Source organism: Gopherus flavomarginatus, chromosome 4 (genome assembly GCF_025201925.1).
Source record: "Gopherus flavomarginatus isolate rGopFla2 chromosome 4, rGopFla2.mat.asm, whole genome shotgun sequence".
In the NCBI taxonomy this organism is placed as follows: domain Eukaryota; kingdom Metazoa; phylum Chordata; order Testudines; family Testudinidae; genus Gopherus; species Gopherus flavomarginatus.
In genome coordinates this window covers 7,346,413-7,359,927 of record NC_066620.1, presented here as the reverse complement: position 1 = coordinate 7,359,927, position 13,515 = coordinate 7,346,413, and the positions used below count along the sequence as shown (strand labels likewise).

The following is a 13,515-nucleotide window of genomic DNA, read 5'->3' as shown; positions in this document are numbered from 1 at the left end:
TTACCTGTACCATTTCCCCCTGTGACATCAGCTAATTAGACAGGAGAAACTGGCTAGGTGGGTCTTCAAAACGGCACCAGGAAAGGAAAACAAGCATTCAAAACAAGAGTGCAATTTGTCAAGCCATGAACTCTGTAGGGGGAGATGAAGGACTTGAAACTGCTCTTAGCTCACCTCTGTGTGAAATTAAACTAGGCCAAGAGTTTTCAAAAATGGCTACTGAGAGAAAAGGCCCAAATCTTCAGAAACAACTAGTTACTTGGGTGCCACAGTTTCTGTCCATCAGCTTGGGACCTTGAAGGGAGCCTGGTATCAGAGGGTAGCCGTGTTAGTCTGGATCTGTAAAAGCAGCAAAGAATCCTGTGGCACCTTATAGACTAACAGACGTTTGGGAGCATGAGCTTTCGTGGGTGAATACCCACTTCCTCAGATGCATGTAATGGAAATATCCAGGGGCAGGTATATATATGTGTACTAGCAAGCAAGCTAGAGATAACGAGGTCAGTTCAATCAGGGAGGATGAGGCCCTGTTCTAGCAGTTGAGGTGTGAAAACCAAGAGAGGAGAAACTGGTTCTGTAATTGGCAAGCCATTCACAGTCTTTGTTCAGTCCTGAGCTGATGGTGTCAAATTTACAGATGAACTGAAGCTCAGCAGTTTCTCTTTGGAGTCTGGTCCTGAAGTTTTTTTGCTGCAGGATGGCCACCTTAAGGTCTGCTATAGTGTGGCCAGGGAGGTTGAAGTGCTCTCCTACAGGTTTTTGTATATTGCCATTCCTAATGTCTGATTTGTGTCCATTTATCCTTTTCCGTAGAGACTGTCCAGTTTGGCCGATGTACATAGCAGAGGGGCATTGCTGGCATATATTACATTGGTGGATGTGCAGGTGAATGAACCAGTGATGGTGTGGCTGATCTGGTTAGGTCCTGTGATGGTGTCGTTGGTGTAGATATGTGGGCAGAGTTGGCATCGAGGTTTGTTGCATGGATTGGTTCCTGAGCTAGAGTTATTATGGTGTGGTGTGCAGTTACTGGTGAGAATATGTTTCAGGTTGGCAGGTTGTCTGTGGGCAAGGATTGGCCTGCCACCCAAGGCCTGTGAAAGTGTGGGATCATTGTCCAGGATGGGTTGTAGATCCTTGATGATGCGTTGGAGGGGTTTTAGCTGGGGGCTGTATGTGATGGCCAGTGGAGTCCTGTTGGTTTCTCTCTTGGGTTTGTCTTGCAGTAGGAGGCTTCTGGGTACACGTCTGGCTCTGTTGATCTGTTTCCTTATTTCCTCGTGCGGGTATTGTAGTTTTGAGAATGCTTGGTGGAGATTTTGTAGGTGTTGGTCTCTGTCTGAGGGGTTAGAGCAGATGCGGTTGTACCTCAGTGCTTGGCTGTAGACAATGGATCGTGTGATGTGCCCGGGATGGAAGCTGGAGGCATGAAGGTAGGCATAGCGGTCGGTGGGTTTTCGATATAGGGTGGTGTTAATGTGACCATCACTTATTTGCACCGTGGTGTCAAGAAAGTGGACCTCTCGTGTAGATTGGTCCAGGCTGAGGTTGATGGTGGGGTGGAAGCTGTTGAAATCATGGTGGAATTTTTCCAGTCTCCTTCCCATGGGTCCAGATGATGAAGATGTCATCAATATAGCGTAGATAGAGAAGGGGTGTGAGTGGACGAGAGCTGAGGAAGCGTTGTTCCAGGTCGGCCATGAAGATATTGGCATATTGTGGGGCCATGCGGGTGCCCATAGCAGTGCCACTGATCTGGAGATATATATTGTCATCAAATTTGAAATAGTTGTGTGTAAGTATAAAGGCACAGAGCTCAGCAGCCAGTTGTGCTGTGGCATCATCAGGGATAGTGTTCCTGACAGCTTGTATTCCATCTGTGTGTGGGATGTTTGTGTAGAGAGCCTCTACATCCATGGTGGCTAGGATGGTGTTTTCTGGGAGGTCACCAATGCATTGTAGTTTCCTCAGGAAATCAGTGGTGTCGCGGAGATAGCTGGGAGTGCTGGTGGCATAGGGTCTGAGTAGAGAGTCCATATATCCAGACAGTCCTTCAGTGAGAGTGCCAATGCCCGAGATGATGGGGCGTCCAGGATTTCCGGGTTTGTGGATCTTGGGTAGTAGATAGAATAACCCTGGTCGGGGCTCTAGGGGTATGTTGATTTCTTCTGGTGTTAGTGTAGGGAGTGTCCTGAGTAGATGCTGTAGTTTCTTAGTGTATTCCTCAGTGGGATCTGAGGGAAGTGGCCTGTAGAATTTGGTATTGGAGAGTTGTCTGGCTGCCTCCTTTTGATAGTCAGACCTGTTCATGATGACAACGGCACCTCCTTTATCAGCCTCTTTGATGATAATGTCAGGGTGGTTTCTGAGGCTGTGGATGGCATTGCGTTCTGCACGACTTAGGTTGTGAGGCAAGCGATGTTGTTGTTCCACGATTTCTGCCTGTGCACGCCGGCGGAAGCATTCAATATATAGGTCCAGGCTGTCATTTCGACCCTCAGGAGGAGTCCATGTGGAGTTCTTTTTCTTGTGCTGTTGGTGGGAGGGCACCCGTGTATCAGTGCACTGTTCAGTGTTGTCCTGGAAGTATTCTTTGAGTCGGAGACGGCGAAAGTAGGCTTCCAGATCGCCACAGAACTGTATCATGTTGGTGGGGGTGGCAGGGCAGAAAGAGAGTCCCCGAGATAGGACAGACTTTTCTTCTGGGCTGAGTGTGTAGTTGGATAGATTGACGATATTGCTGGGTGGGTTAGGGGTACCACTGTTGTGGCCCCATGTGGCAGGCAGGAGTTTAGACAGCTTACAGTCCTTTTTCCTTTGAAGAGAGGTGAAGTGAGTAATGTAGATCTCCTGTCTTATTCTAGTGAAGTCCGTTTGTATAGAAGTTTAGTTATTAATGAGAGTCTCAAGGTTGGAGAGCTCTTTTTTGATGTTTTCCTGTTTGCTGTATAGGATGCTGATCAGGTGGTTCCTCAGTTTTTTTGATAGAGTATGACATAATCTCTCACTGTGGTCTGTGTAGTATGTAGATAGCAGTGGATTTTTTACCTTTAGTCCATTTGGTATGATGTCCATCCGTTTGCATTTGGAAAGGAAGATGATATCTGTCTGTATTTGTGCTCAGCTCTCGTCCACTCACACCCCTTCTCTATCTACGCTATATTGATGACATCTTCATCATCTGGACCCATGGGAAGGAGACTCTGGAAAAATTCCACCATGATTTCAACAGCTTCCACCCCACCATCAACCTCAGCCTGGACCAATCTACACGAGAGGTCCACTTTCTTGACACCACGGTGCAAATAAGTGATGGTCACATTAACACCACCCTATATCGAAAACCCACCGACCGCTATGCCTACCTTCATGCCTCCAGCTTCCACCCCGGGCACATCACACGATCCATTGTCTACAGCCAAGCACTGAGGTACAACCGCATCTGCTCTAACCCCTCAGACAGAGACCAACACCTACAAAATCTCCACCAAGCATTCTCAAAACTACAATACCCGCACGAGGAAATAAGGAAACAGATCAACAGAGCCAGACGTGTACCCAGAAGCCTCCTACTGCAAGACAAACCCAAGAGAGAAACCAACAGGACTCCACTGGCCATCACATACAGCCCCCAGCTAAAACCCCTCCAACGCATCATCAAGGATCTACAACCCATCCTGGACAATGATCCCACACTTTCACAGGCCTTGGGTGGCAGGCCAATCCTTGCCCACAGACAACCTGCCAACCTGAAACATATTCTCACCAGTAACTGCACACCACACCATAATAACTCTAGCTCAGGAACCAATCCATGCAACAAACCTCGATGCCAACTCTGCCCACATATCTACACCAACGACACCATCACAGGACCTAACCAGATCAGCCACACCATCACTGGTTCATTCACCTGCACATCCACCAATGTAATATACGCCATCATATGCCAGCAATGCCCCTCTGCTATGTACATCGGCCAAACTGGACAGTCTCTACGGAAAAGGATAAATGGACACAAATCAGACATTAGGAATGGCAATATACAAAAACCTGTAGGAGAGCACTTCAACCTCCCTGGCCACACTATAGCAGACCTTAAGGTGGCCATCCTGCAGCAAAAAAACTTCAGGACCAGACTCCAAAGAGAAACTGCTGAGCTTCAGTTCATCTGTAAATTTGACACCATCAGCTCAGGACTGAACAAAGACTGTGAATGGCTTGCCAATTACAGAACCAGTTTCTCCTCTCTTGGTTTTCACACCTCAACTGCTAGAACAGGGCCTCATCCTCCCTGATTGAACTGACCTCGTTATCTCTAGCTTGCTTGCTAGTACACATATATATACCTGCCCCTGGATATTTCCATTACATGCATCTGAGGAAGTGGGTATTCACCCACGAAAGCTCATGCTCCCAAACGTCTGTTAGTCTATAAGGTGCCACAGGATTCTTTGCTGCTTTTGAAGGGAGCCTGGTTTTCCCAGCAGCATCGAGCACCCACCTATAGGTCCCTTTTAAGGAGCCACCCAAAAACTGAAGCACTCAAATCACTAGTTACTTCTGAAAGTTTTGGGCCAAGGCTCCTAGAGCTGTATGGAGACACTCAGGTAAGCGATTGGTGTGCTCGGTTGGTCAATGGTGTTTGTGCACATAAAGCCAGTCTGAAAAGTCAGGCCCATCTATTTATTTTCGGGAAGTCTGCAATCCATTTGTTGGGGGTTTTTAAAGAGGGTATTGAGAAGTTGCTCTGATTGGCAGGCAAACTTCATTTTGATTGACACGAAATTGGCCTCTACTTCAGCATCTCTCAAGAACAGGAAGCTTTTACAGAATTACAATGCAGTTAGCTCTAAAAGGCACAGGAGGTCTTCAGCTGTATGTGCATTTGCAAAAAGCGTCACTTCAAAATGGACCGGCCGCTGTTATAGGCCAGCATTTGATGCAACATTTCCATGGTCTGCACCTGCCAGAAGTCAGTTAGATGTAACTGTGCCTTCTAGTGGCAGCAGACCGGAGACCATATCCCAGTAACGTCAGCACATGAACAGCTCACGAGATCCCAGCCCATATTCCTTTGTTGCAGCCTTTTAGCACACGGACTGAGAGATCGGTACATTCATCAGTCTTACCTTAGCTGCAGCTGGCTCATTTCTGCTTGATTAGCTGCCTGAAAGTTAGACAGAGGTTGCCTTTACTACATGCATTAGAAACACAGGACAGGACAGTCCCCCGGCCCCATCTCCAGTATGCTTATGGTGCATGCAATGCTATAAGTCACCCTTCATCCCAGGCCTGCTCTCCCCTTCAGATGTAGGGACCACCACCATGGTGCAAGGATGTTAGCAAAGCCTCTGACCTGCAAGTCTGCGTCTTTCTCCACTTCCTTCGCACGGCCTGCCTCCAGGAGAGCTTCGATGGATTTGATCCTCTCCGCGAGCTGCTCGTTTTCAGAGCTGGCTTCTAGCAGCTTCACTTTCAGGCTGCTCAGCTCCTCCGATTTACTTTTCACCTCTGCTTCATAGGACAGCAGCTTGGCTTCAGACTCTGCCAGAGGACGGTGGGTAGAGCAGAAAGAGACAAGTTAGCTGTGTACAAATTCAAAGAGGCAGAGAGAACGCAGGCGCCTGGAGCTAAAGTTAGCCCTACAGATGACAGGGCTTTGGATCATGAGCATGTTTCAGACAGCAAGGTCCTGGGCAGACAGGGAAAGAACACGCGCAGAGAGATCAGCCACCACGGACGGTTACTGGCTCTGGGCAGACAGGGAAAGAACACGCGCAGAGAGATCAGCCACCACGGACGGTTACTGGTCCTGGGCAGACAGGGAAAGAACACACGCAGAGAGATCAGCCACCACGGATGGTTATTTGCAGGCTCACCCAGAAGAATGCTCGTGTTTGATTGTAGCTCTCACTTCAGTGAGAGAGTGATGGATTTTCGACAATATGGTTGGCCAAAAAACACACCCCAAGTATTGGCTTTAACCTGCAAGTCCTTGTGCGTGATACAGCAGGGAGCACACGCTTGTTGTCCTCTAGTGCAAGGGGGAGTGGAGGATCTATCATACCAAAACCTGTGCCAGCTGAATGGCACAGGCTGCAGGTAGAGGAGAGGCATGTTGGAGATCTGGACTTACATGCAGACCTCAACATACAGGCAGCTGAGTCACCCAGCTGCCACCACGAGGCAGGAGTATAACTGTGACTGCGCCGCAGCACTTCACATAAAGCAGCGACTTCACCAGCACTTCAGCTCTGAGATTCAGACCCTTAGCGCAACACCTTCGGCCAGGCAGGACGGAGCCTCAGAGAGGCTAAAATTGGGAACCTCCCATCTTCTCGCGTATTCGTCATTGCTAGTGCAGCTGCCCCTCTCTGGGCCACCCTACCCGAGCTCCCCACAAGAGCCCAATTCTCCCCACTCCTGCTCTCAGCACTTCACCAGCAGCACCCACAGGCCCCCAAACGATCACCCTTGGATTTTCCCCACTCCCGCTGGGCCAGCCGCCGAAACTCAGACACAGAGGCCTGCCCTGTTCAGCTTCAGAAAGAAATGCGATAGCATTTGCGAGGCTAAGACCACAGCTTAAGGGCCCTGTTTGAGCTCCAGGTCAGAGCATGCGCGCACCCTGGGTGTCCATGCAGAGTCCTCTCACCAGCAATGCTCTGCTGCTGGTCCTTCGCCTTCTCCGCCTCCGCCAGCAGGTTCTTGTAGCTGGTCTGGGATTTGCGAAGCTCCTCACTTACTTCATCCAGCCTCTTCTGCAGTGTTGCCTCAGTTTCTTTTTGAGAAGTCTGCATGAAGGAGAGAAAAATCAAAAGTGAGAGTGCTAGAGAGAGCAGCCCCACTGCACGTCTGCCAGTTCCAGCCCGGTCTGTAAGCCGGGGTTTGAAACCCAGTCTTCCCGCAGCATTCTCCAGGCAGGAAGTGTCCACAGGCACGGTGCCTGGATTGGAGGTACACGAACCTGTCAGCGGCCTCCTTCTTCCACAAGGTGACAGCAACGTCGTTCTGTGTATACCGCCTCCACCCCATTCCCCAGTTTTGGACCATGCTTGTTACTGTATATTCCTAGGATGAGATTTTTGAAGCGGACCTACAATTTCCAGCATGTCACAAGCCGGATAGCTAGGGATGCAAGTGCATCCAGCTATTCATGCACGACCAGGGAAATTCCACGTGCACGTCAGGTGTGCACAGTTTGCGCATCTGATATTTAGGGCTGGTCCAAAAAAAGTCTTATTGAAGAATGTTTCCTGTTGGGAAGATTCTCAATGGAGTGATCAGAAATGTTTGCTTCTTTTGAATGAGCGTTTTTTTTCAGTGAGGGGAATTCTCATTCTGAAGCAATGTGTCTCTGTGGGGGCTTCACCCCTCCAGCCTTTACATTGCCTGGGATTGATGAACCACTGGGGTGAGCCACCTTTAAAGTCAAGCTCAAAGCTTCAGCTGGCACAGGACACTGCTGCTTACCTAGCCAGCGGGGTAGGGAGCATGGTCCATGCTGAAATCTCCACCCTGCATTCCTGTGCTGGGAACAATTCGAGGGACTGGCCAGAGCCTTCCTAGCCTAGGATCCGTCTATTTTGATATCAACGTCTCATGCTTTACCCCGGCCCCGCAGTTACTGTGTTTTTGCTGCCCGTTCTCACCCCTTCAGGGGGCAGGGTTCCCAGGGGAAGGGCATTTGCTCCCCAGGGCAAGGAAATCCTGCTTATTTTGCTTGCCAATGGCACAAGCAGCTATAGAATTCAGCTGGCTAGGAACAGAGGTACTCGATATGTTATTATGGTTGCGTGTGTTCGGCTCAGTGGATTTTTCTGTGTGGTTTGATACAATCCTTCCACATCAAGAAGTGGCAAGAGAAGAGCGTGCAGTGGCCGGCCCTTCATGGAGGCACAAGAGCAAACAATGCGATGATCACGCTAAAAGAGAAACTCTTCATTTCTCCTCCCCTACCCCCTTTCCGATGAGAAACCCCAGGGAGGATAAAGTTATGGCAATCTGTGGCCAACACTCCCTTCCATCTGTCCTGTTCCTCCAGCTGCCAGCAGGGAGGCAGATTTTAAAAGTACATATCTGAAACTGAAAGCTTTTCAGAGAGATGACAACATGGTGCAACCACACAAACTTAGCTCAGATACTGGGCAACACTTAAAAGTTCTTAAGTCACTTGAGACTGACTCAATCTCCAAGACAGGATCCACACACACACACCATATCTACATACCAGCCATGGTCACAACTAGCTCTCTTTCCCTATAAAGATACCCTAATTAAGGCAACATAGTGATACAGAGATGATTCACTTGGAAATATTTCAGCCAGGTGCTCATTGTTTTGTTAATATTAAAGGATGTAGCAGGTAGACTGAGTTGCAGATCATGCAGAGAGGCCAGTGTTACGTGTCAAGAGACCTGTGTTTGTCTGGTAGCCACGTGGCCCTCAAGCTTGCATGCCTGAGCCCCTGTGGCCACTACAAAGGAGCTCCCTCCTGAGACTTGACCCATTCCCCAGTTCCATTCAATCTTATTGCAGCCGGGTAAGCGCACAGTTCAACAGAAGTGCGCATGCTTTGTACATGTACTAATGCATATTGGGAGTAGCCTGTTCTGAATTGGGAGCTATCAAAGACATAAAACCATATCTGAGTAGAGAGGAGGGAGTTTATAGCAGAGCAATATTAAGGTTGTAGGTTTAAGGTTAAGGTCCATACGCTACACACCACGTATCCATGGCTTACATTGACACCCAGCGCTACAGTGTTTAAGAGCCTCCCAAGTGGCAACAAAACAAGCTACCAAAAACTAAAAATCCAGTCTACAGGAAAACATTCCTCATCAGTAATACAAAACCAGTTTTCTCACCTATCTGCAGGTAAACAAGCTCAGACAGAGCAGAGGTTGAGAGAGACAGAGTGCAAAGTCCCTGTTGTGAGAGCATTCTGGTTCGTTTCATATCATGAACCCCCTCACACGAGAGGCACATTGCCGGTAAGTTTCACAGTGGAACTATTTTTATGATGCTCCTGTTATCAAGCAGATGGCAATCATTGTTCTAGGGCGCCCCAGTCATGTGTCACTTTGACCCGCTCTGTGCTGCAGCGGCACTTGGCAGAGGCACAGTTGGGTTGGACATTTATATGGCTGAGAATACGCAGAGTTATTTTAAAAGCCAAACAAGAGCTTAGGCAGGATTGTAAACCCTCATGCTCCAGGGCGAGCACCAGCCTCTGGAGTACTGGGGGTCAGGAGGGAATTTTCCCTGGGGGCAGATTATCTCCCAATTGCTTATGCAGGATTCTTCAATCTTCCCCTGAGGCATCTTGTGCCAGCCCCTGTCTGAGGTGAGATACAAGAATAGCAGAAATCACTGGTATGGCAGTTTGATGCGAGGACAGCACTAATGTGCCAGATGACTTCTGACCAGCATCAGGTATCTTCAGCAGCACTCACTGTTAACCCCCCATTACACAAATAGTGTTTTTAGTTGGTTTGACCTCATGTCAGGCTAGGCTTGTCTTTCTGGTGGCAACTGACACTCTCTGGGACAGGGAAGAAGCTGCAGGGGGTGAATGCGGCCAATGGTCAGTTTGACCACCAGTTTCCATCAGAATAGAAACGGGCTCGGCTACGTGGTGTTAAGGTCTATCAAATCAACCCTAGGTTTATCATCAACTGCATTTTTGGTGTCCCGAGGAATTCGTTTTTAAATGGAGATCCCCATCCCCCATTTTATGCTTTGTACCACCCTTTGAGTTTGTCAGTGATGCAATAGGCCGACCTTGTAAGTCTATGAGGTATAGGCTACTATGAGGGGGAAGGGAAGGGATGTGAAGAGATTGATTTTTCAGCAAGAAATAGGCCTGAGACAATACTCTTCCTTATGAAGAAGCCTTTACCAATTCACGGTCTAAATATTCCACATTATTAGCTGCTTGTTTGGCCATTAGAGCTGGGCAGGAAACTGTTCCCAGCCCCACACAAACCTGCTGTAGGGGAAAAAATGTTTCGGTCCAGAACTGTGACCAGGAGGAAGAAAAAAAGTCAGCAATTTTCATGAGCTGAAAATCCAGAATCATCATTTCAGAGAAGTATTTTTGTTTTGCTTTTGGCCAATTTTTTTTTAAACCAATTAGCTTAAAATTTCAAACCCGCTGCTCTGAACCAGAAATATTTCATTTCTAAAAGGTCAAAATGGAACAACGTTTGGACTGTCTCTTCCCCCCCCCAGGGGAAACAATTCATCAAGCCCAGCACCCTTTCCCGCAAAGCTTCCATTTTGGCTAATCAGTATTTTGACAGAAAGATATTTCATCAAAAAACTCCCCCCCCAGCTCTAACTGGAATAGCACCCACTGCTCCACAGCTTAATTAGGACCCTGCTGTGCCGCATGCTGCACAGACAGCAAGAAATAGCTTCAGTTCGTAACAGACCACGCCATCATTCGCCTACATTTTATCCCCATTTTACAGAGGGGAAACTGAGGCATCAAGCTTTACATGACTTGCTCAAGATCAAACAGCCAGATCTCCAGAGTCCCAGTCCGATGCCTAACTACAAGACCGCCCTTCCTCTGTTTAAGCAGTGGCTACAATAAAGGTAGATACTTCGGAGAAGAAAGCCACATGACTAGCAGAAAAACAAAACAGTGGTTTGTTGGCACAGTGCTGACCTGGAGTTGGTTGATTTGTTTTTCATATGCAGCAGCCTTTATCTCCAGGTTCTTTTTCTGTTGCTCCTCCTGATGAAGCGTCTCCGATTTTTCAGACAGCTCTTTCATTAGTTTACTGCACTCCTGCCGCAGCTTGGCTAATTCCGCATTTTGCCTGGACCGACGGAGATCAGTTACATTTCTGATTAGACTCATACTATTCCAGCTCAGCCTCAATCCTACACTTGCATAGGTACTGGAAGTAGAGCTGCAGCCGCACCCCCTGGCTTGAAGTGGTTTCCATTCTAGACAGGGTTTATAGATTGGTTCAGTGGCTCTCAGCACCCCCACTATACATATTGTTCCAGTGCCCCTGTACATTTGAAACATATTTTTAATGCATTATTTAAGATGCAACTATTTAGAGACAGGTCATTTTCCTGCTTCCCCAGATGTGTCATCTTCTTGGGAGAGAACCACTTTAGCAAGAAAAGTCACAGTGAAGTTAAATCACCTTTGCAAAAGATGGGAGTTTCATTCTTAGGATGTAAAAATCTGAGGATTTATGCTTCCGGACATAAAAAGGAAGTTCTCTAAGCATTTGGAGTTGAGTCAACAATTACTTTAAAGCTTTTATATAAAAACTAAATAGTCAATGATCTCTTATTTTAAAGAGATTTGTTTTATATGCACTGGCTAGTTCTTGTTTCCCTATTGTTACTCTTCCTTTTCTCTTATTCTACAGCCAAAAAAAATTGGAGTTTTTTTTAAAACCCAATTAGGAAGTACAATATTTTCCATCAATCACTTATGCAAGGTTATTTTAAATCAAGGTGGATAATTAACCAGGGTAGTTTAGATCTAGGTTAGATAGACACTGCAAAGAGTGAAACTGAACACTATAATTTACCTGCACTAACCAAGACACCTATGGTTTACCAATCTAGTGGTCCCTTCTGGACTTGAACTCTATGAAACTATAAAGCTAGAAACATGATCCAAGTTTAATCACCAAATATTCTGAACCCCTCAAACACAAAGAGCCCCATCACAATACATGAGTCAGGAGTGTGTTAATCTTCACAGGTGGCAGCTAAACTGAATTTTGAATTTTACTGTACTTCAGAAAATGATATTTCAGTGCTGAGTGTTACAGAGTTGGGCTTACTTCCAGCCCTGGTTAGATGGGGCGAAGGAGTTCTATCATTTACATCACAATTTAACTGCCCCATAATTCAGTGTGAATTAGCAGTCTGCTCCAGAAGTAGAATGATGGGGTGCGGGAAGGCCAGCATTTGGAAATACGTCGGTAATAATGCTGGCTGGAGAATGGGTTCCCACCCACAGAAGACTGAAGGGGTTTAACGGGAAGGAAAAAAAACAAAACAAACAAACAACCACCCTAGAGCACTGCCCTGGTGCCTACTGGAAGTTGTAGTTTGGGTACCTCATGCTCATACTGTCTTCTATCAGCCATGCTCTGCAGTCAGACTACAGTGCCTGGGTGTAAGTTTCACTTCTTCTTCGAGTGATTGCTCACATCCATTCCAGTTAGGTGTGCGCGCCGCGCGTGCACGTTCGTCGGAAACTTTTTACCCTAGCAACTCCAGTGGGCCGGCAGGTCGCCCCCTGGAGTGGCGCCGCCATGGCGCTCGATATATACCCCTGCCGGCCCACCCGCTCCTCAGTTCCTTCTTACCGCCATGTCGGTCGTTGGAACTGTGGAGCGCGGCATAGCTGTCCTCCACGTCCCTAGCTCTCCTTGTTATCGTTATAGTTGTTAGTTAGATCGTTAAGTATAGTTAGTAAGTAATTAGGTGTAAATAGTGTTGTAGATAGTTGTTCGCTGGGGGCTGTAGCCCTTCCCGGCACCCGGCACCGGGCTCATGCCTGGTTCGCCGGGCTTTAAGCAGTGTGCGGCCTGTAAGAAGCCTATGCCTACCAGCGACCCCCACGACGCGTGCCTGAAGTGCCTGGGGGAATCGCACAGATCGGACAAGTGCCGCATCTGCAAGGCTTTTAAGCCCAGGACAAAAAAGGAGAGAGACCAAAGACTCCGGACTCTCCTCATGGAGGCGGCACTTGACCCAGCGGCTTCGCAGGCCGTGATCTCGGCGCCGGCACCGGATCGCACCGGCACCGGGAAGACTCCCCGGCACCGACCTTCTCCGGCACCGGGTGCAGAGCCGAGACCGTCAGCGTCTGCTACTCCAGCCAGGCAGACCCGACTGGAGCGCCCGGCCTCGACATCGGCCGCGGCGCCGCCGGCACCGTCGACTCCGGGCCCGGCTGGTCCGTCGAGTCCAGTGCCGCCAAGCTCCACCATAAGATCTGGGGTTGAGCTATTGGTCCCATCCACGCCGGAGACCTTCGCCTCGGCACCGGACCTTATTGCCTTGACGGAGCCTACTCAGCTGCCACCCCCGGTACCTCCGGTGCAGGTCGCATCTAGAGGCAAGCCCATGATGTCGGCACCGTCTCGGGACTCGCGCTCGCGGTCCAGGTCCCGACGTCACGGCAGATCAAGATCCCACCGCCGCTCGCAGTCCCGGCACCGCTCCCCTCGGCGGTACCGGTCGCACTCGCGGCACCGATCGACCTCCAGACGGTCGCGGTCTGACTCCAGCCGCCGATACCGGCACCGTGACTCCAGGAGCCAGTCCCGCCGTCACTCGCCGCACCGGTCGACCTCCTGGCACCGAGCTGGTGGCAGGTCCCGGTCCCGGTCGACCTCCCGGCACCGCGTCGGCGGCCGGTCCCGGTCCAGATCCCGGCACCGAAGCAGCGGCCGGTCCCGGTCCAGATCCCGGCACCGAAGCAGCGGCCGGTCCCGGTCCCGGTCCCGATCCTGGCACCGC

General features: G+C 49.1%; 2 protein-coding genes across 4 annotated transcripts in view; one reads left to right on the top strand and one right to left on the bottom strand.

Annotated features, from left to right (window-relative positions):
• The window catches only part of RRBP1 (ribosome binding protein 1), a 68,726-nt gene that overhangs the window by 21,017 nt on the left and 34,194 nt on the right, over nucleotides 1–13,515 (bottom strand). For all 3 annotated transcript variants that reach the window (XM_050952031.1, XM_050952033.1, XM_050952032.1), the window contains exons 7-10: nucleotides 10,679–10,832; nucleotides 6,659–6,797; nucleotides 5,360–5,547; nucleotides 5,133–5,170 (exon numbers count right to left, since the gene is read on the bottom strand). In XM_050952031.1, coding sequence (XP_050807988.1) covers nucleotides 5,133–5,170; nucleotides 5,360–5,547; nucleotides 6,659–6,797; nucleotides 10,679–10,832 — 519 coding nt within the window. The remainder of the gene's footprint in view (nucleotides 1–5,132; nucleotides 5,171–5,359; nucleotides 5,548–6,658; nucleotides 6,798–10,678; nucleotides 10,833–13,515) is intronic.
• The window catches only part of BANF2 (BANF family member 2), a 59,431-nt gene continuing 54,801 nt past the window's right edge, over nucleotides 8,886–13,515 (top strand). Inside the window, exon 1 of the mRNA XM_050952257.1 lies at nucleotides 8,886–8,996. The gene's annotated coding sequence lies outside the window, so the exon portion shown is untranslated. The remainder of the gene's footprint in view (nucleotides 8,997–13,515) is intronic.